At 50.3% G+C, this 27,663-nt stretch overlaps 1 protein-coding gene across 9 annotated transcripts in view; it reads right to left on the bottom strand.

Moving 5' to 3' along the window:
• The window catches only part of NBEAL2 (neurobeachin like 2), a 190,276-nt gene that overhangs the window by 24,013 nt on the left and 138,600 nt on the right, over positions 1–27,663 (bottom strand). For 7 of the 9 annotated variants that reach the window (XM_084859500.1, XM_084859499.1, XM_084859498.1 and 4 more), the window contains 24 exons: positions 26,133–26,252; positions 24,274–24,601; positions 22,654–22,736; positions 22,380–22,472; positions 21,417–21,597; positions 21,018–21,151; positions 19,865–20,024; positions 18,878–18,980; positions 17,744–17,897; positions 16,343–16,501; positions 15,641–15,800; positions 14,500–14,585; positions 13,004–13,738; positions 11,663–11,841; positions 10,045–10,204; positions 9,102–9,239; positions 7,835–8,140; positions 5,970–6,119; positions 5,433–5,590; positions 4,522–4,646; positions 2,159–2,279; positions 1,832–1,989; positions 741–874; positions 461–568 (listed from right to left, as the gene is read on the bottom strand). In XM_084859500.1, the coding sequence (XP_084715626.1) occupies positions 461–568; positions 741–874; positions 1,832–1,989; positions 2,159–2,279; positions 4,522–4,646; positions 5,433–5,590; positions 5,970–6,119; positions 7,835–8,140; positions 9,102–9,239; positions 10,045–10,204; positions 11,663–11,841; positions 13,004–13,738; positions 14,500–14,585; positions 15,641–15,800; positions 16,343–16,501; positions 17,744–17,897; positions 18,878–18,980; positions 19,865–20,024; positions 21,018–21,151; positions 21,417–21,597; positions 22,380–22,472; positions 22,654–22,736; positions 24,274–24,601; positions 26,133–26,252 (4,233 nt within the window). The remainder of the gene's footprint in view (positions 1–460; positions 569–740; positions 875–1,831; positions 1,990–2,158; positions 2,280–4,521; positions 4,647–5,432; positions 5,591–5,969; positions 6,120–7,834; positions 8,141–9,101; positions 9,240–10,044; positions 10,205–11,662; positions 11,842–13,003; positions 13,739–14,499; positions 14,586–15,640; positions 15,801–16,342; positions 16,502–17,743; positions 17,898–18,877; positions 18,981–19,864; positions 20,025–21,017; positions 21,152–21,416; positions 21,598–22,379; positions 22,473–22,653; positions 22,737–24,273; positions 24,602–26,132; positions 26,253–27,663) is intronic. The other 2 variants (XM_084859494.1, XM_084859496.1) reach the window with 1 other exon arrangement.

The raw sequence follows: 27,663 nt of genomic DNA, 5'->3' as shown, positions 1-27,663 counted from the left end.
GTCTCTCAGTAATGTTCTGAAAGTCAACCGAGAGCCCGGATTTGCCCACAGCCACCAAGCAGACCACGAAAGACTGGACATAAGGGTATCAAATAAAGACATGACATAGAAAACAAACATTTACCTATTTAAATCAGGGTTAAATAAATTTTTCCCCGCAAAATCGCTGTGATTTTTGCTGCCATCACAGCAGCAAATTCAGTGGTGGTGGCAAATTTGGCGGCACTGGGATGTGGCCCCCAGAGGATTCTGAGGAGGGGGGCAATGTGGCCCCTGACCCCTGGAAGCGGCTCGCCCATGATTTACATTCATGGCATCCTGTTGACTTCCCTCATCAGCAATGATTCCCTGTTCTCCCCAAATGGCAGAGGTATAAAGGTGTAACTGCTCGAGGACTGGTTTGGGCTGGGATCAGGGATGAGATTTGGTTGCCACGAAAAGACAGTGTTCGATTAAGCACCTGAGTCAAGCCCGAGGCCTTCAGTAACTCCTGTGGTGAGCGGCTGGCGAAATAAATCTGATTGGGTGGCTGCAGGCTGAGAATGGAAGAGTACACCTTGTTCCGAACCTGTGGGGGACAAACCAGCAGCTTGTTATTGGTCAGAGATGTAGCGAGTGACCTCCCAAGGCAGAACTCCTCAACTGGGTCTGCAGGAGTCACACATATACGAAGGAATGACACGTGCTCTACTAGGAGACTAAAAGATACAGAGGAGGAGTCAGGAGGCATCAGCCATTACCATTTTCTTGAAGTTGAGGAAGTAATTTGCCTGATCGATGAAGAAGAACTCCAGAGCGGACCTGCGGAGGTTGTAGCGGCGGAGGTGCAGCTCCCGGAGCTGAGACAGGGGCCGCTTGAAGTCGTAGCCGATGCCTGGGTGGAGGGGCAGAGGGGGCACAGCACTCGGTCTCTCACGCACAGAAAGCCAAAAGCGTGCTCGCTTGGAACTCTAGCTCAGGGGTGCAGAACTCGGGCCTGGGGGCCAAATCTGGCCCTTCTAGAGTTGTGATCTGGCCCTCCGGGCTTCCCCAAACAGCTGCGCTCCTTTCCCCCAGCCCCCATTTCCACATCCCCCATCCACTTGGCCTTTCTGGGGTCTTTGACCTCGTGGGCCACAGTTCAGTGGCAGGAATGGTTCAGAAGTCAAATGGAGATGCCCCCTTCCTTTTTGGAGGGGCCACCAGCCACGGACTCCAGGTTTTGGTAGCTGGGGTACTGGGGAGGGCACTGCTGCACTCAGGTCCTGCTTGTGGGTTTCCTGTGGGCAGCTGGTTGGCCACTGTGTGGACAGAACGCTGGACTAGATGGATCCTGGGTCTGATCCATCAGCACTCTTCTTATGTTCTTACATACAGAACCATTCGAAGGAGAAGACAGTACTGCAAATGTTACCCCCACCATTCTGAATACAATTCGTTCAGGCATTACAAGCCAGAGGGCTGGATCCATACTGAGTCATTCTTAGCGTAGACTCATTGAAATCAGTGGGACATGACAACTGGTTACCTGTCCTGTTTATCTCAATGGGTCTACTCTAAGCATAACCAAGTCTGGATCCAGCCCAGAATATACATAAAACCAGAAACATGGAACCATTACAAGATTTCATGGTGGCACTAATAGAAGGTTCGTATGCAAGAGAAAAATGAACCTCCCTAACAGGACATCCAGAGAGAGTAAATACAGCTTGGAGATTAAACACAGCCCTTTGCTGTGTCTGATCTTTGTAAGCCACATATATACAGAACTATGGTCCTGCAAAATTAGCCTACATAATCTACCGGCTGTAGCTGCAGAGCATTCTGGGAGAAGGGATGCCCCTGCCATTACCTTCCTCAGTCTCATCCTTCTCACTGCTGCCGTCGTAAAAATAGATGTGCTGGGTGGTGACTTCCAGGCGTCCCGGGATCACGGCCACGATGGTGATCAGCTCGCAGTCCTCCGAGATCACCAGCTTCTCCCGCTGACTTTGTTCTTTGGGCTCCACACTGGAAGGGACAGAAGGCTTAATCAGCCTTACCTGATAGTTGTTTGGTGACTGCTCCTCCAGTCTCTTAACACCCAGCTGATTTTATGTATCAAATCTATCAGGCAGCTGCCCAAGAGAAGCTCCCCTTCGCAGGGAGGTATGTCAAGGAGTTGCTGGGAAGAACTCACTGATTATCCAGGAACGAGAGATCTTCTTCTGCCAACTGGTCATCCTGCATCTCACTGACCTTCGCCTCCTTGGCAACAGCTAAGGGGAGGGACTCTGCTGGGGTGTGCAAATAGTCGGCACCTGGAAGGAAATGGAAACAAATGCTGGATCAGGCGCCTGAACATGGTAGTCCTGGGGCACAAACTGGGTTGACACAAGGACAAGTACTTCATCAAATGGAACATTTGCTCTGAAAGACAAAAAATGTCATAAAATGGGCAGTCACCAACCATCATGCACCCTACGGTGTTATGCTCCCTTAGGAATCCTATCACTTTGCCTTGATAATAGGGAATTGTTGGTAGCCCTGCTGAAAGACCATGAACACTCCTCCTCCCTCAAGGGTCACCACCACCAGCCACTCCAGCAGGCCGTACTGAGGGGGATGGGAGTGGGAAGCAGGGCCATTCCACCAACCCTGCTGAAAGGTTCTTTCTTTTCTCCTCTCCTCTCCCCATCTTTTTCTCCTTGTGTGTTGTGTCTTTTTAGGCTGTAAGCCTGCGGGCAGGACTGTCTTGTTTTACTAATTATATGTAAGCAGCTCCGGGGGCCTTTTTGGCTGAGGAACAGGATAAAAATACTTTCAGTCAATCAGTCAATCCATCCATCAGCTGTTGGTTTCTATGTGCTCTTGTTCTCTGTATTTAAGAGAAGGATCAGCAACTGACCATCGCTGGACCAACTTGCCCATGAGGGATACCCGCTGTCACATCCCTTGGTTCCCAACCTGGAGGCAGGAGGGGTGTGTGCGCGCGTGCGCGCGCGCAGGGAGCGGTGGCTGCAACCCTGGGACCTGCTGCTAGCTTCTTTTGCTGGGGAGGGAGGGGGTTTCTCTGCCCCCTGCCTCAAAGCAGCTTTCTAGTAAAGTCAGTTACTGACTATAGAGCTCTAGCTTCAATTTCCCAGTATTGACTGATCACTGCAGGAATTACGATGTGTAACTAACAGCAAAGAGTCAATTCAAGAGCCAGTGTGGCGTAGTGGCGAGAGTGCTGGACTGGGAGTCAGGAGATTTGGGTTCTAGTCCCCACTCAGCCATGGAAGCTCTGCTTTGGGCCAGTCACAGACTCTCAGACCAACCTACCTCACAGGGTGGTTGTTGTGAGGTTAAAATGGAGGAGGAGGAGGAGTATGTACGCCGCCTTGAGTTCCTTGGAGGAAAAAAGGCGGGATATAAATGCAATAAATAAATAAATAAATAAATGAATGAATAAATTCTGGTGTCTGGTTTTTGCAGAGCCATTTCACTGCATGCACACACAGTGGTGTTCTTTCTTGAAGGCAGGCTGCAGTAGATCGTTCAGCCGCTTTTATCCTTGCAACCTCCACCCCGTGGAGGGAGGTAAGAAACAGCGAGCTGCAAGGACAAAGCCTACCCAGGGAGGCTTATGGCTGAAGAGAACTTGTACCCAAGACTCATGGATCTAAAGCCACTTCCCTGTCCACGACACGTCTTTGGCACCCAAGTGTCAGGCAAAAACAGGGAGCAGAACACGACAGATGCACCTGTGAAGCCTGAACTCCCCCGCCCCCCCTACATGGCTTTGTAGCACACAGAGAATTAAGATGGTGTTTGGAGAAATGCAGCTGCCTTGCCCTGAGCGGCATCATTTGCCTTTCTGGCCCAGGACTGCTTGATTGGCAGCAGCTCTTGAGAGCCTTAGGCAGAGGGAAGACCTTCCCATCCCTGCTGCCCAGTCATTCCACTCACTGGACAGCATCCTCCCTTAACCTATCACCCTCCAGATATGTTGGGGATGATGGGAGCTGTTGTCCAACACATCTCGAGGGCACCAGGTTAGGGGAGGCTGCTGTAGAGGCTCAGGTCTGCTGAAACTGCACAGGACCCAACAGCACCCAGCCGACTGAGTCTCATTACTGTGAAATACGCGTCTTGCTACCCTCTATTGATGCTTCTGCCCTCACTGCAAAACACAGCTCTTGCTGGGCCCTGGCGGACGTCAAGGGGTTGTGTGTGTGGCAAGGGTGGCCAGTGTCTAAAGCCTGAGGGCCTGCATGACTGAAAAACCCAGTTGCTCAGGGTCTTGGTTCACAGTGAAGTGTGCAAAGCGACAGCATGCCTCCCGGGGATCTCTAGCAGCTGCCTGGTCAGACGCTGCCTGCAAGTTGTGCATAATGCGCTGCTCTCAGCCTGGGTGGCGCATCTACCTGTGAGTATGCCGGACGGAGGCTGCATCAAAATAGCCTCAAAGGATGGGAGGGACGCCTGTCCCATCCTTGATGGCTTAACCCTATATCATGGCCAGAAAGGCTGGCTGCTGCCAAAGAGCTGCCCCTTGCTCCCACGGAGACCCCTCCTTACCTAGGTTGTCCCGAAGGGCACTCGCCTCCACATGGCGGTCAAAGTTGTAATTGGGCACCAGCTTGAGTCTCATTCGGGAGTAGGTCTCTGCGCTTGACAACTTCCAGTGTATCTCAGGAGGATTCCTGAATCCAGATGGAAGGACAGGAATCAGGACACCCATGAAGCTGCCTTAGACAGCCCAGTTGCCTGACTCAGTTTATGTCAAGGATGCAGAACCTCTTTCAGCCCGAGGGTCAAATTCCATTCAGAGAAGCTCTCGGGGGCCGCATTCCAGTGGTGGGCGGTGCCAAAAGCAAAAGGGGCAGCACCAAAACAGCAAAAATACTAGAATACTTTCGCTTAAAGCCCTTTCTGCCAATAGCTAAGGCTTAGGGGAGGCCTTTCAGAATGAGGAAGAACTGCACAAGAGCCAGGAAACCGCTAAACAATCAGTGGCTGGGGGAAAGGGGGCGTGGCCTATGGTTGCAGAACAAGCCACTGGGGACATTCGTAGCCGAAGAGGCAGCAGGCACAAACGCCAGCAGCTGGTGGCATTTAGAACATCACAGCTTGGCTCAGGGCATTTTGAAAGGATACTCGAACCATCGTATTACTACTACCAAGGTTTGAATTTTATCCAGTATAAAGTTCTTAAAACTCCTGTCTCCGCAGGACTAATTGTGGGGGACCGGCATGGGCGTGGGGGATGGAGCACATTTTCAAAACTCCTACAAACTAGCATGCACTTCGTTGTTTTAGCAAGCAAGGCAACAGAGTGGGGGGGATTTTTTTCCCAGAAGTACATCTGCGAGCAATACACATTGTGCCTAACTGGGGTTCCCTGAAGGCAAGGCTCTTCTTGGGTTGTATGCTTGCATGTCAGAGGGTCGAGAGAGATTCTGGCCAGCAAACAGGAGGCTGTGTCCTACCGGTCAGCCCATGCGGAGCGCTGGGACGTGAGCAAGCGCCGCAGCGCCCTCCACTGCTTCAGAACCGTGTTGTGGTGGTTGTTGACATGCTTCAGCATATTCGTGTGCCGGATGTTCTCACACTTTGTCCGCTTCATCACCGGCTCCAAGATGAGCTCCTGGCAAAACGGAAAACCATGGGGACCGGAGGGAGGGGAGGAAAACAGGCACGAGGGTGAGGATGGGGAAGAAATGGGCAGACGTCGCCCAACCCAAAGTGTGTGTGGGGATCTGCTATGCAAGGAGAGGAAGTGTGGTGATCCATGGGAGCAGAAAAGGAAGAGAGAGTCAGTCAATCGACACTGGAGCCTTTATGTTTTCAAACTAATCTATGCAATTCGTAAGGGCTAGAAGCTTGCTTTAAGAACAATTAACACGAATCTCAGGATGCTGTGCCAGCTGTCAGACTGTACTGAACACAGTACAAAATTCCATATGTCCAGACCCAGGGGGTGAATGGACCTGGCCTCAGTCTACACACAGTCCCGCACAATCTACCTGGAACTTCCTCCTGCTCTCGGCTTTCTCCTTCTCCCTCCTCTGAGAGCTGCTCATCAAGGCATCATAACAGGAGTTCCAGAAGTTCGACATGTGGTCGTGGCTCTTGGCAAACGTGTCCATTTCGAACTGGGCCATGGTGGGCTGCACCTGTCAAGGGAAACCCAGCCGAGGTCACCGCGAGGCAGCACCAGTGGCTCCCCCTGCCCCCCCAGCTCAAAGGCGCGTCTCCACCCCAAATCTAAGTCATTTTCAAACCCGTTTCATGACACTGCTTCCCAGCCACAGAATTCCAGAGACAACGGTCCCAGTTAAAGGGAGAGGGATTCCTCAGCACCCACACAAAGCTATGATTTCTAGATTTCTCTTGGGGTAGCGTGCCAGTGGAACTGACATGCTCTTCGACAGTTGAAGGGAAGCCGTAATCCACTCAACAGGAGGGAAGAGGGACAGCTGGCACCAGTATGGTCCTCTCAGCCACTTCAAGTATGTTTTGAACAGCTACGTACAAGTACCACTTTCTGAAGCAGCGCTCCCCAAGCTAGGACCTTCCAGATGTGTCGGATTGCAACTCCCATTACTCCCAGCCATCCATTGGCCGTCCTAGCTGGGAACGATGGGAATTGCGGTCCAACACATCTGGAGGGCACCAGCTTGAGGAAGGCTGTTTTAGTGAGTGTTCAAAGCACCTCATCTATATTATTTGTATTGGGTGATTAATCTAAAAATGTATCCAATTAAAATGGGGGCGGTCATCATTTCCTTTCGGCTTTCCCTCCGAGGTGCAGCTTGACTTGCTTGCTCAAGCCATCTGGCTCTGTGTTCTGCAACAAGCATGCCCAAGATGTCTCCCTCTTTGCTGAGGGAAATGGAAATGAAGCCCTATGAAGACAGACTGAGAGAACTGGGCATGTTTAGCCTTGAGAAGAGAGGATGGAGGGGAGATAGGATAGCGCTCTTCAAGTCCTTGAAAGGCTGTCCCAGAGAGGAAGGCCAGGATCTCTTCTCGATCATCCCAGAGTGCAGGACACGGAATAATGGGCTCGAGTTCCAGGGAGCCAGATTCCGGCTGAACATCAGGAAAAACGTCCTGACTGTTAGAGCAATACGACAGTGGAACCAATTATCCAGGGAGGTGGTGGGCTCTCCCACACTGGAGGCCTTCAAGACGAGGCTCGACAACCACTAGTCAGGGATGCTCTGCCTTGGATTCCTGCATTGAGCAGGGGGCTGGACTCGATGGTCTTGTAGGCCCCTTCCAGCCCTACTGTTCGATGATTCTATGATTCTATGAAATGCTGCAGCTAGGGCTGAATGGACTGATGGAATTGTTCTAAATAACTCAGTACCAGGATACCTGGCAGACTGCCTTCCGCTGTACACATCTAGTCAACCAAGATCTTCAGAGGAGGCCCGGTTGGCTGTTGCGAGACCAACAGAATGTTGCCACGTAACATCTCAGAAGCAGGGCTTTCTCAGTAGTGGCGCCACCCTCTGGAGCACTTCCCCATGTGGTTTGGGAGGCAGAAAATGTGGCAAGTTTTACATGCCTTCTGAAATATGTACTTGTTTTTGTGAGCTTTCCCTGGCTTGTAACTGATAAGAACACTGTTCCATTTTACTGTTTTCGTAAGTTATATAAAATGTGAAAGAATATTGTTACATTGTATCGTATCTGTATTTTAACAGTGGTTCTAGTGTTCTCGCATATAAGCAGCATAGGGATTTTATTATATTAGGTGGAATATACGTATTATGAAGGAACAAATTCATTTCACTTTCGTTGAAAGAATGAATTCAATGAATGAATGAAATGGATGGCCGTTTTGTAAGACGGGTGAGGATCTTGTGTGTGTCCTGCTTACGTGCTTCTCGATGAACGCCATCCACTCTGGAGTGGTGCAGAACACTTGGAAGTCCTTGTCGAAGGTGGGGCTGCCGTTGGTGGGGGGCAGAGAAGGAAGTAAGTGCTGCAGCTGCAAGATGTCGTAGCACTGGTCCATCAAGGTGCGGAGGATGGGCACCAGCCAGGAGAAGGTCTCCGACTTGGCGTGGAGCGAGCGCCGAAGGGGAGTCTCCAGTTTGCCCAGCAGGTAGCAGGCCTCCTCCTTCTTGGGGGCTGAGGCCGTCTGGAGAAGACTGTGGAGCTTCACATAGGCCAAGGACTGCAACTGGAGAGAGACAGGGTTCCAGGTAGAAGTCAGACCTGACCAGAAAGAAGACTGCCTCTCAAGCCCTCATTGTGAGGCCTGAGACTTAATGGGGTGGAGCTCCATGGGGGAATTGGCTTAAGGTTTGTTAAGGGTAGGAACTGGGGCTTCTAACACCTGTTTAGTGGTAAACGTAACTGTATAGTTACATTTACCACTAAATGTTTTTTTAAAACTGTAAAAATGTTTTAATTCTTTTAACCATTGTTTTATTCTTTTATCATGTTGTTCACCGCTCCAAAATCTTCTGATGAGGAGCGGTATGTAAATATTGTAAATGAATAAAAATATAGAAACCCTGTTTCAAAGTAGCAACAACATCCTTAAATAATAAGCTTCCTTGTTTTCTTTTTAGTAAAATACTATATGTCTTTGTTTAATTTCTTAGCACCTCTGATCTGATTTTTCTCATGCCTAATGACCAGCTATCGTAGGGAAAAAGGTGTATATGAAATAAAGGGGTTTAGTTTAATGATGGCAGTGGAAGTGAAGGGAGGGATTGCCCAGTGGTGAGAGGTGATCCTCCACATTTGGTGATAGAAGTGGGATTGCCCTAAGGCTCAGGGTCCCACCTCAAGGCCCAGGTTCATCACAGGGCATGGAGGAGAAGGGGCAGAGGAAGAAGAGGAGAAGAACCACCAGTGGTCAGTCTGAACACAGAACAGAGAGGACCCTGTCCTTCGTTGCAGAGGGATGGAGAGCTAGATGGGAGGCAGAATTCTGAACACACACACACACACACACACACACACCCCTAGAAATTCTGCTGTATGAACAAACCATGTTCCCATGTGATCTTGGCCCACGTTTGCAGCAAGGCTTGGAGATCTTTGCACATTCTGAGGTTGCAAACAGCAAAATGGAAAAAGCAGGTTGGGATCACTCGTAACTGGGAGAAGGCCCTACAAGCCTCATGGCTCACCTGCACGTCCTCCAGCATGATGTATCCAATTAACACCCGGAGGCCAATCTGGGCCATCTCCTTCAAGTCAGAGGTGCCATTCGCCAAGTGGTACCAAACTCCCAGCTTGTCCAGTAGGCTGTTGACACCCTCATAAACCTGGAGCCAGAGGGCAAAGGAGAGCAGAGAGTAAAGAAAAGGATGACATCCCACCCCTTGTCTCCACCATGAACGCCACCTTGACCTCCTTGGTGGAAAGGTGGAGCATAAATGTAGATAAGGTAACCACCTACATCTCTCCATCAGACACCATTGCTAAGACTACTCTCTGACCTGCCAAGTCCGAAGGACACCTGAGCATGTACAGAACACCCTTTCTTCACCAGCCAGACCCTTAAGTGGCTGGAGTCAGGGCTCAGAACACCCCAGTAGGCTTGCCAAGAATTAAGCAGTCTAGAGCATGGGTAGGCAGAAAGTAGATCTCCAGATGTTTTGGATATCAACTCCCAGCATTCCTGGCCATTGGCCATGCTGGCAGGGGCTTCTGGGAGTTGAAGTTGCAAATATCTGGAGGTCTGCCTTCTGCCCACCCCTACTCTAGAGGGATGCGGTGAGTAAATACCCACAGATCCCAAGGAGGAGAACAAGAACCTGGCAAACCGAGGGTGACGTCTGGGACAATGTGGGCAACCCACAGAAGCATACAGCGGCCTTCTCCAACCTGGCGCCCTCCAGATGTGTTCGTCTGCAACTCCCATCATCCCCAGCCAGTACGGCCATTGATACCATCTTGGGGAATTGCTGGCATAAAGCACGGTGAGTCAGCTCCATTTGCCAGACCCCAGTGTTGAGGCAGCTCCTCTTAATGCGCACTCAAAGTCTACATTGATCCTTCTTGCCATCATGGAGAAGGAGAAGATCAGATGATTTACGTCAGCGAATCCACAGCGAGAAAAGCACCCACCTTCTCGCTCCACAAGGCCTGGTTGTTGTGGCCCTCCGAGAACAAGAAGTCCTGGAGGAGACGCAGCAGCTTCAGAGCGTTCTGGATGAGGCTGGGCAGCATGGCCAGAGTGGCCTCTTTGAGGTCCGTCAAGGCTGACTCCATCATCATCTCCAGAAGGCTGGTGGTAAAACACAAAAAGGGGGGAGGTGGCAGGGGAACAGGGGGCTTCAGCTGACATCTAGGGAAGTACCACACTGATAAGCAGAGCCTGCAGGGAACATCTGGATGGAAGCTTCCCACTCTCCATTCATGGCTCTGGGTGCTTTAATATTAAAATGCAGGAAACATTGCGGTATTTAACAGAAACACAGTCAGAATCTCAAAAATGAAGCACCTGACATGATGATGTTGTGGTCCACACTGGCCCCCACTACTCTGACCTCCTGCCATAATGCCTTATTCACTGGGGCTCAGCTGTTGAGTCCTGCCCCCACCCCTGGTCTCCCTGTTTTGTTTCTCCTCCCAAGTTGCTTCTGCTACCAGGATACTCCAATCAACCACAGCCCTTTTCCTTCTTCAAAACGCATGCCTTTAGCATAGGGGTGGGAAACTTGTGGCCCTCAAGCTTCTTTGGCCTACAGCTCCCAGCATCCCTCACCACTGGCAATGTTGGCTAGGGCTGGCGAGAGGTGTAGGCCAAGAATTCCAAAGGGCCATAAGTTGCCCACCCCCACTCTAGCAGGACTGTCAGGGTTCCCTTTATGACCTGGACCCCCTGAGCAACTCCTTAAGGATCTCCTGCCTCCTTAAGAGTCCCACCTTCCTTCTTTTACCTTCCCCTTTCCAATAATGTGGGGTTTAGGCTATAGACATGGGGGAACTGACACACTAGTCATAGGGTTTAACCACAACAGTTTACTGGTAAAGTCAAGCAAGCGAATCACAACTAAAGGTATTTACACAATAGAGCTGAGTGATACAAAAGGCATTAAAAGAAAATAAAAGTTGCAACACACAAGTTATTTTACTCTAGCTACACTTAAGACTCCTCTAGGCTGCTTCTCCCTGCTCTAGTCTTCTGACTCTGCCCTTACTGGCCCTCTCACTCTCTTTATATACCCTCTCAAAACCAAAAGTGCTGTTTCAAACCTGAAGAAATGAAACTTAACTGGGGATATGAAACTGAAACATAACTGGGGAAATGAAATCACTCCTCTCAGGGATAACCCCTCCCAACAAAAAAACCCCATCCAGGCCTCTAGGCTTGACCTTTTTCCTTGCCTCTGTAGGCCTCAAACCTTCACAGCGACACTACCATCTCATATCGCCTGTATCTCCAGAACCACCAGATCTACCTGGCCTTGCTCATCCTTCAGCCCAGACATTGGCCCATCCTGTCTAGACAGAGAGGCTGCATTCAGCTGAATGCATCAACACTGCTATTATTTTACTCATGATAGACCTTCGTACCTTCTTCTGCTTGCACCACAAGGAATGGTGATGCACACAAAGCAGAATGAGGGACTGAGTGCAGGGCAGTAGGCTGAGCCTGGTCAGGGTATCTAGGCATTTTATTGCTGCTCGGCCACGGACCTGTTGCTCCATCAGCCACTTGGCACACCTCTGGCCCACCTACCTGCGCTTGATCTCATCTGGCGGGCGCACCAGCTCACAAGCTGAGCCCAGCTTGGTGAGGACCGAGAAGACCTGCCCCCGTTCTTTCCAGGCTGCGTCATCCCAGCCCTCCACCCCTCGCCAGGTGACAGAGAAGATGATGTTGGTGAGCAGGTTGCATAGCTCTTCCTCGGGGGTTTGCTGTGGAGGACGGAATCAAGAGATACACTCAAGCCACAAACTCCCATAATTCTGCAGACCGCACCATCTTAAATCCATTTCTGAAGTTTTTCATCCATTCAAACTTGCTGGTCCTTTTTGCTCTAAAGAGCCCCAGACTCAGCCAGGGAAAACCCAGTTTTACCATTCCGAACTGCAACAAAGCCAAGGTGCATATACTGGCATTTGTTTGCATTCATTTTTCTCCAACTTTGCTAATTCCATGATCTCTCCTTCCTCTGTTCTCTCCCCACTGTCAAACTTTAGACTGTAATCTCTTAGGGGCATCAACCTGTTTTAAGAATATAGGAAGAGTCATGCTGGTCTACACCAAGCATCCATCTAGTCCAGCATTCTGTTCACACATTGGACAACAAGCTTCCTGTGGGAAACCCACAAGCAAGAAATGAGTGCAACAGCACCCTCCCACCCATGTTCCCCAGCAACCGGTGTACAAAGGCATACTGGAAGTGGCATATAGCTACCATGACGTAGCCACTGATAGTCTTAATCTCCATGAAGTTGTGTAATCCCCTTTTAAGCCATCCAAATTGGTACTCATCACTACATTTTCTGGTAGCAAATTCCACAGTTTAACTATGTGCTCATTTGCTTATGCAATGAAGTTTTAAGTGTATTGGTGATGCTGTATAAATTAAAAGAATGAATTTAACAATTTTGCTCTCACCACCTACAACTGGTTATGGATATGTGGTCTCTGACATACTAATTCCAGTATTTTATTAGGTTTCTTGGGTCCAGGCAAAGAGTCCCACTTGCTTTTGCAAGTCCATATAGGAACCACCAAATGCTTTTGCATTTGGATTTTCACTCAGCCTCTCTTCCTCACTTTCTCCCCACATTCTTCCAAGCTTTGGCTGCCATATGAAGACTGTCTCCCACCAAGTCAGACCATTGTTTCATCTAGCCCAGTATTGCCTGCTCTGATTGTCAGTGGCTCTTTTGACTGGAGAAAACAGGGATTGAACCTAGGACTTTCTGCATGCAAAGCAGGTCTACCCCTGAGCTATGACTCCTGTTCCACCAGCCTGGGATCAGTGCTTAGGCAGAGACATCAGAGCTTACACTTCTAGCTGAATGCCTCTCCCAGCAGCAAGCTAAGGGAGGAGGAGAAAGAGCTCACCTGAGGGTTACTTGTGTTGGAGATGCTGTCGCTCGGCAAGGTCTCTTGATAGCTGGTTTCATCCAACACATTGGAGAGGCTGGAACTCTTCCGTGCCCGTGTGCCTGGGAAGGGTTTGAAGTTCTCCAGAGGAGACGGGGTTCCTGGCAGGCTCACTGGTGTCTGGTTGCCGCTCTCTGCTGTGGCCGCAGAGCTCACGCTGCCCAAATCCAAGACAAGGTCAAAGGGTGACATGCAGAATGGAGAGAGCGGGTGGTAGACTCGGTCAGCCTGGAGCGCATCTCCTGCATTGGCCTCGCCCTGCCCAGGAATGTCAATGTTGTTGGAAGAGGAGGAGTGGCTGGTGAGGTCCATGGAGTCAAATGACTTGAAGCCCCCGTATGGGTGGAAGGGTTTGCTCCTTTGGCTGGTTGGAGAGATGGAGTGGTCCGAGAAGCCTTCAGAAAGCTCGTGGTCTGAGGCCTCGTAGCCCAGCGGGAGGAAGACGTCCAGGTCGTGGAGGTCACTGGCAGAGGGATTTGCAGAGTCAGCCAGCTCCTTCCCTGCTTCTGCGCTTGGCTGATCAGAGATCTTCAAGAGGTCGAGGCAGCCTCCACTGTTGGCAGAGCCTGACAGGCTGTGCTGGCGGGATTCGTAGGACTCCTTGACATAGAGCTTGGTGAGGGTATCCTGCCAGCCTGCAAGCTTGGCCAGCTGCTTCACAATGTCATGCTGGGAGTAGATCAGGTGGAATAGCTTGAAGGGGGAGAGAAAGCAGAAGGGTGTGACTGACCAGCTGTCACTGCCGAGCCCAGGGCTGCAAGCCTGCATTAGCAGGTGTTGCGCTCAATGAGAGATGACGAAAGACTGCTAGGTGAGGGGAGGGGAAGGCAACTTGTGGCCCTCCAGATGTGGCTGGACGGCAGCTCCCATCATCCCTCACCATGAGCTGTGCTGGCTAGGGCTGATGGGAATTCCAGTCCAACCACATCAGGAGGGCCACAAATTGCCCAACCCCTGTGCTAGGGAATAAATTACGACTATTTTGGCTTGCTGCTATGGTAGGCAATCTGCTAAAAAATAAGCCTCAGTTCTCTTTTGGGATGGGAAGAGGGTGAGACTCGGTGCCCCACAGGGGCCAGATTACCCACAGTTCCCAGAACATGATCTTTAGGAGGGGCTTTATCCCAGTAGCAGAGCACAGGTTCGGTCCCTGACACCTTCCATTAACGCAGCTTCCCCATCCTGGTGGCCTCCAGATAGGTTGGACCTCAACTCCCATAATCCCAGCCAGCATGGCCATTGGCCATGCTGGCTGGGGATTATGGGAGCTGCGGTCCGACCCATGTGGAGGGCACCAGGTTGGGGAAGGCGGTATGAGTTGCGCGAGTTCCTGGAGAGCCACTGCCAGTCTGAGTAGACAATGCCGGGCAAGACAGCCCAGTCCCCAGACCCAGTAGAAGGCAGCTCCCTACGCTTCTGATGGGAATTGAATCAACAGATTCCTGGCCACTCACCTTCCTGCAGATGTCCAGTCTGACAGACAGCTCTGCCCGATGAGAGAGGTAAACCACAGCCACCAAATCCTTGTAGTTTGGGGAGTCTGGCAACAAGAAAGCAAAGGGCAGAATAAAGTTTTGGTGAAAGGAATAGCAAGCGCTTGGGGGCTCAACAGTCCTGTCTCTCTAGCACATCAGGTACAACCTGGGCAGGGGGAGGCAGAAAGCTACTAAAAGTAATGAGAGGTTCTGATTCACCCAAGCCCTGGGTGGGTAGTACCATAACATGGAGAACACATTGTGTGGGCAGGATATCTGCTCATATGCATAGCACATGCATCTTTCTGCATTTAGACTGCACATAGATGTGCATATATACAGGCAGTCACACAACATGTCGCATGCTTAGCGGGCAAGTATGTGCACACCTTCCTGAGTGGGCATGTGCTTATGCACCCTGTTGCGGGTTGCCTCAGGCAGCCCTCCAGGGAGTAATGCATCTCAGCTCCCACTCTCATCCGATGTGTGAACACGCCTACTCAGTGGTAACACACTTAATCTGTAGGAATTTGTAACTTACTGATGAGATGTGATTTATCCCTTCCTGTAAGTGTGACTGAATTCCACAGAGATCTTCCTGCTTGCAAACCACTGCTGTACAGCAGCCTGCCTCAAGGTGTGTGCTCTGTGAAGCAGCCAAGCATGCCAGGATGAAGCTGCTGACTCACAAGATGCAAAAGTTTAGGACAGAGGTGGGCAACCTGTGGCCATACAACTGCTTTGGTCTAGGACTCCCATCCACCCTAGCCAACACAGCAAATGGTGAGGGTGCATGGGAGTTGTAGGCCAAAAGATCTGGAGGGCCACAGGTTGCCCACTCCTGGTTTAGCAGCAGAGGCTGACTGACCTGCATTCTACCATCTGTGGCAAACCCAGGAAAGAGAAGTGCCAGGTTCACTTTTCTTGAAGGGTTTTTTTCAAAGTAAACTGGGCTGCTGGTGGTGGGAAATATTGATCTTTGTTTTCCTTAGCAAGATCTTTCCTGCGAATGACCTTCACCCAGTTCCACTCCAAGGCCCAAAGGGCTGTGGGCATCTTCAGCCAAACCCAACAGTAGCAAGAACAGGCAAACCCAGCACTTGTTATGCACTTGCCTTACCTGATCCAAGGACTTGCTCCAAAAGGCACCGGAAAAGCAGTGTGGAAACCGGGATGTCATTCAGGTATGAGATGAAGCCCTGGTAGCCAATGTCCTTCAGCTTCAGTCGATGTTTGCTTCGCTCATTCACTTTCTCATACTTCAACAACTTGTACAGGATCTGTGGGGGGCAAAGGCGATGTAGCTAACATCTCATTTGCGGCATGGATGAGATGTGATGGGAGATACCTGGCTGCTGCTGAAAATAGCAGCCCTGTATCTCCCCCTCTCCCATAACATCTAGCAACACAAAACGGATAACATGTCATCACATGGCAAGTTCTCCACTTGCAGAGGAGAGGAAACTTGTGAGCACCGGAAGGCTAAGTCACAAGTTTTGCATTACTAGATGTTGCTGAAAGAGATGCAGGGCTGCTGTTTTCAGCAGTACCCACAGGTCAGCTGTAACCTCTAGTTCCAGTCTGAGGTGGTACTCAAACTGCTGTTGTTTATCCAGCAAAGCAATTCTGTGGGTATTTCATACACAAACACAAATCACACACACTACCAGAAAGCTTCCCAATGAGAACCGGATGGTGGCATTTTGTGCCCATGACAATCAACAGAGGTGACCCAGTTGGCTCCGGCACCATCTCCATACCTAGCGGAGCCGAGCGAGAGATTGGAAGCACACAAGACAGAGAAAACCCAGAGTGTTCTCACCTTGAAAATCCTCTCACGCACTTCATCTGAGAACTTCCGCTGAACGAGCAGCGAGAACAAGATCTCCACGTTTCCCGGCTCAAACAAGAAAGTGTAAATCTGCTCCTGGGACGGGGAGTTCTTTTGCAGGCTGTGGATCACCTCCAACACCCCACACACCTGCAAGACACACCCAAATTTATTTTATTTTTATTTATTTATTGCATTTATATCCTGCCTTTTTTCCTCCAAGGAGCCCAAGGCGGCGTACATAATCCTCCTGCTCTTAATTTTTTTTTAATCCTCACAACAACCACCCTGTGAGGTAGGCTGGGCCGTGAGTCTGTGACTGGCCCAAAGTCACCCAGTGAGCTTCCATGGCCGAGTGGGGACTAGAACCCAGATCTCCTGGCTCCCAGTCCAACACTCTAGCCGCTATGCCACACTGGCCAAAGAGCTGTAGGGGCTCCCCTGACACCCAGAAAGGTGCCAAGGGAAACTGCAGGCAGGCTATCCTGCCCACACAGAGTTGCTGTACAAGATCATGGCCGGTGTACGCTTTTGAAAGCTGCCCTCTGATCTCTAAGTCTTGGAACAATTACTGCCAAGTCTTCTCTCTGGGTGCATCCATGCTCATCTTGTTAATAGTGTACTAAGTCATGCTAAATCTAATCCAGAATTAACTAGTTCAACTTTGTTCACATGCACATCCCTCTTAGCACTTTTGAGTTCCAGTTAGTCTGGGATTTGCCATCCAATTGTGCCAAACATGGAACCTGATGCTTGGCTCTAAGTGTTAGAGGATTGTAAGGTAAGGGGATGTCTGTACACGTTACCATTTCTCCTTCCCCAAATTGACAGTACTACTGCTGTAGTGTGGGGGTTTCATAAAAGTTCCTTGGGAACTGGGCATGTGCAGGGTAACTGCAATGCTTCTATGCTTTCCCAATCCCCATCTCATGCTGGAAGTGGGAGGAGCTCTGGAACACGGATGGATGCAGAGGAACAGAGACCAACAGGGACACTCCAGGGGTGCTGAGCATCACAGGAATCCACAGCGCAATCAACAGTAGACACTTCCAGGGATGTGTTTTGGGTTTGCACAGGCATAGTTTAGAGTCAGAAAACACTGAGGGAGTCTGGCACAAAACACGGACAAACGGAAGAGTGGCAGGGCTACACACCAGCTCCAGAGTAGCACCCCATCTCCAAGACAAAGAGAACTAATGTCTGGGCATGCTAACACAGATACCAGGGATTCCAGCCCCTTATGCAGACTGAAGGCACAGTTGGACATGGATTTTGGAAATGGGGGTGCTGTTGCTACTAGCACTGGGGCTCTCAAATGCCTTTTTTCCAAGCTCCAGCCCAGGAGACTTCCTTGCCCTAGCAGGCTGCTGCTTGCTCTTTCCCACACCATACCTGGTGCTCATCGTTCACAGCCGCAAGGTAGTTCAGGGTGCTCTGCATCTCATCGGTGGAGAAATTCCTGCAGAAGAAGTCCTTTATCAGGCTGAAGAGGGACATTTGCACTGTCCTGATGTTGACAGTTGCGATGGGCTTCTCCTTATAAGTGCTATGGGCAGTGGGGAAGGGGGGGGAGAGAGAAAAGGGTCAAATAGAGTATCAAGCCAAAGATGTAACTCACTGGATCAAGCCAAAGGTCTTCCTAAGTCGGGCATGGTTCAACAAAGGCCACTGATGCAGCTGAACCCATTCTCACATAGCATGAAAAAGCAGGCTGAGATGGTGTGTATCAAGAAAACATGAGCCCTGAACATGTGCAAAAGCCATGTGGTCATTTCCACGGCTTTGCCTAACATGCCCTATTTTTCCAACATGGGTTGGTATTTTACTACATCCCATAAAGGTGTTTGAGATACTGCAACCCAATATGGGTGGGGAGTGAACAGGGCCTGGGCACTCAGTGAAACAGTCACTCAGACACTTCTTCACTCTCCCGAATCCAGAACTCATTCTCTAAAACAGGGGTGTTGAACCTCTTTCACCTGAGGTCCAAATTCCATTTTGGAGAAGCTCTCAGGGGCTGCATTCTAGTGGTGGGCAGGGCCCAAGGCAAAAGGGGGCAAGGTCAAAATACCAGCATATTTTAGCTGAAAGCTCTTACTGCCAGGAGCTAAGCCTTAGGAGAGGCATTTCAACCTTTTAGAATGGAGAAAAACTGCACAAAAGCTGGGAAACCACTGCACTATCAGTGGTCTGAGGAAGTAGGAAGGAGGCGCAGTCATATGGGGAAACCTGGAGGGTTGAATTTGGCCCCTGGGCCTTAGCTTCTGCACCCCTGTTCCAAAACCTCACGTTTCAGGGCTGCGTGAATCCTGAATATGGCAGCAAATGAACAACCAATTCAGCAGATGTCAGGAGGCAAGACCAACGAGTTTCATTCAAGGTTAGCTCTCACCCAGCTGGTTGTGTTACTAGGGCTGTGATTCAGACCACAATGGAGATTATGGAGACAAAACAGAATGGAAACTAACTGGCATTTCTTACAGAGTTCATAAGGTGCCTTTATTTCAAGGCCAAGAAGAGACTCACCCATAATACGTCCTGATGGAATCTAGGATGTACTGAACCCCGTATTTCTTCCGGATCCTTTGCTTGTGATCCTTAATTATGTTTGACAGGTACTGGATGTGACCTGTAAAGCATGAAGGTGTCAGAGATGAATCCCAACACATTGAGATGTCTGACAGCTCCGACTCTGAAGCAGAGTTGGAGCAGCTAGATCAGAGGCCAGGGGAGAGACCCTCCCTTGTGAGCCAAGATGCTGGGAGAGTTTTCTCAGAAGACCTTGACAAACAGATGGCCCAGACTGAGTTGCTGCCCCTCCCTTCACCATGAGAACTCAAGTTTCCGAGGAGGAGGAAGAAAAGAGGCATTAGGGCATATCGCAAAGCCAAGCGGGAAAAGTTAGGGGCAGGGCTCAGACTCTCTGCCAGGATAGCCACTCTTGGAAGCCAACTGAGGAGGGAGCCACCCTAAGGAAGGGGCATCACTGCAAAGCAAGTCTGGCCGTGAGAGGTTCACGCTCAAACAGTCGGCAACTTCTGTACCCACCCCCCTCGAGTTTGTCTCCTCTAGTTAGGAATCCCAGATTAGTGGTTTAGGGACCTGAGGCAGTCCAAGAGTTTCCTGGAATCTGCATTTGTACAGAGGCTGGTTCCTAGTACCTTTTGCAGCTGGCTTGGGCCAGCCTACATATTATTGATGCCAGATGGAGGCTATGCCAAATCATGCCATGTGGCAGCTCTTAATCACACAGCCAAGCTGTTCCACGTTCAGCAAGCTTATTACCATTGGAGAGATAACGCCCCAAATCAGAAGAAATGTTTGGGCTAATGTGGAGTAAGCGGCTTCAGCAACATAGACTTTATTCTACCTGGTGTCCTCCAGATGTGTTGGACTACAACTCCCATCACTCCAGCTATCTGGAGGGCACCAGGACAGGAAAGGCTAAACTAAGTGGTGTGCCCTTCCATTGGGCTTCAAGGATAATCACACTTGGGCTAGTTCTCTGCTCACCCAATCGGACAGCAAAGTCGCTGTTGCTCCAGATGCGGAAGTCGAAGAGCAGGTCCTGGTACAGGAGGTGCAGTAGAAGGTTGTGCCCTTCTGAGGCCACCTGCTCCATGAGGTACTGAGATGCCATCAACACATTCATGTCCATTGCCTGGCTGGAGACCTGTGATGAACAGAGGGTGGATCTCTGCATGAGGGAGAAGGATACCCAATCGAGCAGAGGTGCAGCCCATCCCTGCTCGCATCCTCACGTAGCCCTCCCTTTTGAGACTGTGGCTGCTGTGCTTTCTCCCTGTCAACCTCAAGGACACCTTCACTTACAGAGCAGCCTCCACTCCCACCCCCAGCAATCCAAGAGGTCGACTACTGGTGGAGCAGCGAGATGAACTGCAGATGCAGCTTCCCCACGGTTCTGGGGTCGCAGAAGACCAGCCAATTGACAGCATGATGTAGCAGCTAGAACACTGGACCGGGTACTGAGAAGCCTGAGTCTGTCCCACCTCTGCGGAGGACTCATTTGATGCACTGTTGTTCAGCCTCAGTTCCCCACCCGTAAAATGAGAAATAGTGATCTACCTCGCAGGGTGGGCTGTGGAGATCTAAGGGAACAGTATTGGGAAACACTTCCATAGCTCTTCAATGTGCAAAATGGTTTATTATTATCAGGCCCCCTGTCAGGAAAAGCATACTTAATGGGAAGTTCCCCAGTGCTTTACATAAAACCAGTGGCATGACAGAGGTGTTCAAGGGGACAGGAAAGTGGCACAGGTCAGGAGGAACGGCCACAGGAAGGAAATGACTGGATTTATCCCTGCAGAAGGAGCGAGTGTGAAGTGCATTGCCTCGAATACTTCAATTTAGCTAGAAAGGTGGCTCAGGTTTTATGCGTAAATAATATCCCAAATGCCCAATGAACAGCGCTCTCACTGCAAGGATACTCTTATGGCCACTGGATGCATGCTTGGATGACAGGTGGTGCATTGATGTACCTGGAAAAACTAAACCAGCCTTCCCCAACCTGGTGCCCTCCACATATGTGGGACTGCAACTCCCGTGATCTAGAGGGCACCAGGTGGGGGACAGCTGAGCTAGACGTATGACCCCATCCCTTGCCTAGCTTGGCCAAGTCTGGCATGAGGGGCTTTGAAGCTCTTACCTTCTGGAGCAGGGCTCCAATGATGGAAGGCCCTTGGCACTGGACCAGGCTCTCCTGATTGACAGGGTGGCCACGGATAAAGTTCTTAACCAGCAGCAGGAAGGCAGCCACCCCATTCCTCTCCAGCCGGCCCTCTGTGGGTAGAAACAACAGTTCTAAGGAGGCATCTTTTCCCATGCTAGAGGAAGGGGCTAGCATGAGTTAGAGAGCGACGGAGTACCAAAGAGAAAGAAGCAATGCCTCCATTAGGGAAACATTGCTTTTAATAATAGTCAAGTCCAGTTACAGACTTCTCCTTGCCCAATTTCAAGACTAGATGGGATTTTTTAGCACAGAATAGTATCCCCCCCCCGCCCAACACCCCCCCCCCCCCGTTATTAAGTATAGTGACATGCATGCCTCGATAACCTGAGGATTTGCCCAGTGGGATGAGCATGCCCTGGGTATTCCGGGAAGAGGTCAGCTCTGGGCCAACCAAGTCATGGGTTTCCAGGTTATCTTCAGACTCCTTCTTCTGAGATGCCACCTGGTCCAGCAGGGGGAGCAGCACACCCATCCCACCAACACAGTTCACCACGTCCTACAAAACCCAAAATGAAAGCGTCATACAAACAGAGCCCTGATGTGGCCCACAGAAGGCTGTCGCCCAGGGATGGTCAACTGATGGCCCTCCAGATGTTTGGGCCTGCAGTTCCCATCATCCAACATAATTGGCTATGCTGGCTAAGGCTGATGGGAATTGTAGGCCAACACATCTGCTGTAGCCTTTCACCTTTTCTAACATGGTCCAGTACCTCCACGAGTCAGGCAGACCCTTTTCTAAAGATGAACAAGTGTTCCCTAGGGGGAAACAAGATGAGAAGAACATCAAGGTGATCCAAGAATCTGGGCGAACATGAACATTGCTTGTTCACCCATCTCTACATAAGGTTTGTCACTAATATTTGATGTTTTCTGACGTTTTGGCTGCTGCTGATCTTTATAGTGTTGTCTGATTATTGTTGCATTTTTTAATATTTGGTACTGGATTTTTTATTGATCTCCATTAGCCATTGTGTACATGAGTCATAGAACTAAACTCGGCGGTTTCGAGGAGTGACATTTCCTAGACACATGTTCCAGTCCTCGCTGCAAATTAAGCTCCTTGGAAACACTGCCTTCAGTTCCACATCAGTAAACCTAGAGCCACGTCGACTGGGGACCCGCAGCTAACCTTTCCCAGTCTTAGGTCTCCAGATATTGTTGAACTACAACTCCCAGCATCCCTGACCACTGGTCATGCTGGCCTAGGATGATGGGAAATGTAGTCCAATATCTGGAGACTGCCCTAGACCAACAGCCTCTGAGATGTAACACCTGTACCTTGACATCCCAGTTCACCACTTTGTGCCCAGTCAGCCTCCCATCAAAGAAGTGGTTTGAGGAAAGGTCCAAACAGATGTTGTTTTTGCAGGCCTAAAAAGCCACAAGAGAGAGAGAGTTAAAGGGAGTGAGGAGGAAGAACATTTAATACCAGCCCTGAAATGGAGGTCTTTTAACTTTCACAATAGTTATTGTCACCTCCTGGAGAAGGCAGACAAGAGATAAATTGGGGAGATGGGGTAGGGGGGAGAGTGAGCTTTTGACATTGCATTACCTGTGGTGTGTAATACAGAAGCAGCTTGCTACTGAGCTCCAGGAATTCCCCTTCAGGCTTAAATGGTGATGTAACATTTGGTCCTGCAGGAGTGAAGGAATCAGGGCAGCTTTCAAGAGTGTTCATAAGAAGCAAGACTCAGTATCCTCACATTCAGTCGAGAAAGAGCTGGACAAAGGCTACATTTGCTCTAAGTTACAGCATGTCCGACACAACTAAATGGGTGTGTGGCAGGCACAGAAGCACCCTGCGCATAGGAGTCCTCAGCCTGTGGCAAGTCAGTCACGCACACCCAATGCCATGTGCATGTTTTGCTTCCAGTGCTAGAAGTCCGGCATGCCCGACACATGCTGAAAGTAGAACTCTGAATGCAACCAGGATTAAAGGCCCTTCATGCATAGGTTTTTCCAGGGCCCAACAGGCACAGAACAGGCCTCAGGTCTCATCCCAGGTGGAAAATGTTGCAAGCAGGACACAGAACCCAGGCCACGGGGACACAAAGTCACATTATCCACATCCTCCACTGATGCAGTGGCTCATAATGAGGGTGGGGGGAAGACGTGGAGAAAATAAAAGGATCTGAAGTAAAATCATTCCCCCCATTCCATCCAACCTCACTTTGCACTATCAGAGAATTTTTTTGAATTTGGAGAGCCACATTTAACCATATGATGACTGCAACTTCCAGTGTTGACCCTGGTGCTGGCTCCAGGTTTTTGAGGGCCCTCGGGCAAGGCACCCTCAATGGGCCCCCTCCCTCAGTGAGTCTCCCTTCTCATTGCCATTGTCACCAGTCGCTATTGCTCCTCTTCCTCACCATTGCTACGACTTGCTTGCTGGACAGGCAGAGAGCCAGGGAGCAAGCAGACAGTGATATCTCCTGCTCCTCCTTCCCGCCAGCACTGTTGTCTAGGCCAGAGCGAGAGGCAAGTGAGCAAGCAGGCTGCAGTGGTGAAGAGGAGGAGCAAGTCCAAGAGGCTCTTGTCAGTGGGCTCCTGCTGGGGTACACGCCCTCAGCAGGTGCCCAACCATGCCTACCTTTGATGCTGGCCCTGGTTGAAAAGCACACTTCAGTCTTGCAAAGACTGCTCCAATATAGGACATCCAATACCTGAAGGCAGCCTTCCCCAAGCTGGCGCACCCTCCCGATGTGTTGGACTACAACTACCACCATCCCCAGCCAGCGTGGTGCAACAGGTTGGGGAAGGCTGAGCTAAAGCATCTGCTGCTTGGCTCAACCTTTTCTGGAAAGCTTCTGAGGAAGCGGAGGGCAGCTCATTCCATTGTCCAGCTGCCCTTGTAGCGAAGATGCTGTTTCTAGCATCACACCTAAGGCTGTATTTGCAAGCAGGCCCAGGTCGTGCTGCTGCATTTGGGTCGTTTGTTCCATACTGATGTGGCCCCTTCTTATCTCTTGCCATTCGTCTTTGCGCCTGTGCTGCTTTTTCCCCATGACTTTGGGGCACATATCCAAAGGCAAGAGGCCCACTTGAAGCGGCAGGCCGAGAGGCCCACTTGCTGTCCAGGGGCCCGCTAGCCAGCGTGGCATTTTGAGGAGCTTGGACAGAGTTCTTTGTGAGGCCCATCACTCTCAGCCCTTTCAGGACCCCTCGCAAATACCTGAGGAGAAGAGTGCCTTCACTTGAGCGGGCTGGAGGGCTTCGCAGAAGATCGAGACGGGTCCCAGGCGCCCCTCGAGAGAGGTGGGCGTCCCCCACTCGGTGTCCTGGCTCCCTGCGACCATGGTGGAAACCACACCTTCCCTGGGGGACTGGGGGGGAATGGGTGTCCAGGCGTGAGGTGCCAGAGAAGCTGGGAAGGACTGGGAGCGGCTCAGGGAGGAGTGGGAGGGGAAGCCCAGGTCTGGTGAGTGAGAGGGAGAGGGATAGGTGGTGGATGTGGTCGTTGTCCGGTGTCCAGCGGAGCCAATGCAACAAGACGTGAAGGCCTAGGAGAGAAGATGCAAGATTTAAAAGCAGGAAGGCCATTTTCTGCATTTCATATTTTCCCGCCTCACGGCAAGTGCAACAGCCCATCACCTAGACCAGGGGAGGGCAGGCGTCCGGCCTGTGAGATCTACCTTTGTTTTTTACAGGTCCACCAACTGCAGCCAGGTACAAAATGGTGGTTCATTACCTACATAACCCTGTGAACCAACCATTCCCAAGCTGGTGCCCTCCAGCTGTGTAGGACTGTAACTCCCATCATCCTCAGCCAGCATGGCCATCAGGCAGATGACAGGAGTTGGCAGTCCAACACAGCTGGGGGTCACCGTCTTGGGGAAGGCTGCTGTGCCACTCGGCTATTTTCCTACTTGATCGATCATCTTAATCTTAATCCGTAATCCGTTCAGGGTGCAATCCTATGCAGATTTAGACAGAAAAAAGTCCTGCAACTCCCAGCATTCCCCAGCCAGCTATGCTATGAGTTGGCGGACCTGTACAAAACAAAGGTAGATTTTGCTATGCTGGCTGGGGAATGCTGGGAGTTACAGTCCTACACAGCTGGAGGGCACCAGCTTGGGAATGGTTGGTTCACAGGGTTATGTAGGTAATGAACCACCATTTTGTACCTGGCTGCAGTTTTTTCTGTTTAAATCTGCATAGGACTGCGCCCTAAGACACTTCATACCACCAACCACCCTCCCCGCTGTCACAGACCAGAGCCCAGCAGAACAGCTTTGCTGAAATGAGGACTCTGGAGACTTTGCCCCCCCCAATTTTTAAAATCATATTTAAACAAACAAGGCATACTTTCCCGGCTGAGAGAGAAGGTCTAAAAAAACACTACTAAGGAAGGAGCATCACATCACTTTCAGTTTGACTTTCCTAAGAAAAATATTAACCCTTTAGACCAGTCTTCCTTAACCAGGTGCCTACCAGATGTTTTGGACTTCATGCCTGACTACTAGCCATGCTGGCTGGGGCAGATGGGAGTCAGGGTGGCCATGTGTCCTAGTTTACAGAGGACAGTCCTCTATTTGAAAGGCTGTCTGAGGACAGTCCTCTCTTTCAAGGCATCCTCTATGTAAATGGCTGTTCAGTCCAAGTCTGGTTTAAGGGTAAAGAGCCAGAAGAAGGGAGAGAGGCCGGGACCTTGAAGCTGCCCCTGAACAGTTAGCACCTGGCCACCAGCCTGAGCAGAAACACAGTTCTCCTGGTATTCCTATTTAAATTACAGTCCTTATTTCAAAATGTGCTATACATATCAATTTGCGTATGCAAAATGAATGCACATCTGTGGTCCTCTTTTTTTTTTTGGTGATGCACAAGGGGCTATCCCAAAGGGAGCTGCAGTCCAAACATCTGGAGGGCACCATGTTGGGGAAAGCTGCGCTTGGATTTCAACACCTTTGCCTACTTCCAGGGTTTGACCAAGGTCCAGCTCCCACCCCCATAGATCGCCTCGATGTTTCCCTGCAACATGGCAAGATTCATGGCTCCCTTCCATTAGGGGGGCTCAGTTTGACGAGCCGTTACCTCACTAAGGGAGGGGAAGCGTAACTGCGCCACCTTCCGGAGCTGCCCATCCACGTAGACGTTCACAAGGTTCTGGCCAAAGGGCCGGCGGCCGGTGATGTGGACAATATCGACACAGTGCTGGAAATAAACAGAAGAGCAAAAAAAAGAAGACGGAACCATTTATAGGCTACGTGGTGACAGATTTCACTCAAACAGCATTTATTTTTTCTTAGAATGTTTGTTATTTAAAAGGAAAGGGTGTGTGTGACACAGAAAGCTGCTGCTAACTGGCCGCTTACTCTGGGACTCGAGGCAAATTGGCAAAGAAAACAATGAAGAGAAGCACTGATTTGGGAAGCACTCATCTAATCTCCAGTAATTTAATTGGCTATCCTTCCCTCTTATCCTTCTAAGAATGCCCTTATCCACTCAGCTGTAACGTCTGCCACTGAAGATCCAATGCAGCCTTCCCCAATCTGGTGCCATCCAGATAGGTTGGATTACAACTCTCATCTTTCCCAGCTAGTTTGGCCCAGGGCCATGCTGGCTGGTGATGATGGGAGTTGTACTGCAACACATCTGGAGGGCACTGGGCTGGGGAAGGCTGCTGTAATGTCTTCTACTGAAAGTCAGCAAATCGCAAAGGCATCTAGGGGCAGGAGTAGGCAGACCTCAGGCTTCTGGGATCTACTTTGTTTTTTGCTAGAACTCCGAGGCCTACCAACTGGAACCCTGGTGCAAAATAGTGGCACGGGTTGGTGTAGAATTAGGGAACAGGGTGCCTCTGAGCACATGCTCAGCCCAGGAATTTCTAATCAGTACCAGAACCAAGCTCACAAGTCCTTCCACAAAGCAATCCACTCTTATTTTTACACACACACTCCACCCCTGTGTACGTTTTTAGAAAGCTGACAAGTGGGAGCCAAAAACCTTTGCAGAACTACCCTTGCAAATCACCCAGATATCTACCAGTAGATCCCAATCCACCTTCTGCCCACACCTGGTCTACGGTACATTCTTAGGGTTCAACCTGGGTTCTGGCTAAGTCTGTTGGGGCTCACCATCACCCCACTTGGACTCAGAGAGTAGAGTCTGGAATGCACTCAGCTCTTACAGCTGTTGTGCACTGCAGGGGAAGATTGGTAGCGATGCAGAGGCTGTCTTGAAGGGAACCTCCTCGCCGAGGAAGCCTTGACAGCCTGGGGAATCCTGACTTTGAAAGCCAGTCAGCTAAAGCAATGGTAAGAATGCTGCACCTGATATTCTAAGGATGCCATAATCCTTAGTGCAGCTAGTTAGAGGTATTTAGCTCTCATGAAATTGATGGAACGGAGTCCTTTCCTTCCAGACAGGCTCATCTTGCCAACTCTCTATCCCTGTTCCAAAGGTCGACAAAGACCAGCCGGCTTAAAATGATTTTTTGCCCTTCTGAGTTGGGTTGACCTGGGGCAGAATTTAACATCTATACATCAACTGATTGATGATTCTCTGCTGTTTAGCTGTCCTCGTTTATGGCTGCTCTCAGCCTCTCTATGGTTCCCATGTAGTT

Source organism: Heloderma suspectum, chromosome 5, assembly GCF_057233095.1.
Source record: "Heloderma suspectum isolate Gila_16-S chromosome 5, 16-S_ref, whole genome shotgun sequence".
NCBI classification, from domain to species: Eukaryota; Metazoa; Chordata; class Lepidosauria; order Squamata; family Helodermatidae; genus Heloderma; species Heloderma suspectum.
This window is presented reverse-complemented; position numbering and strand designations above follow the sequence as displayed.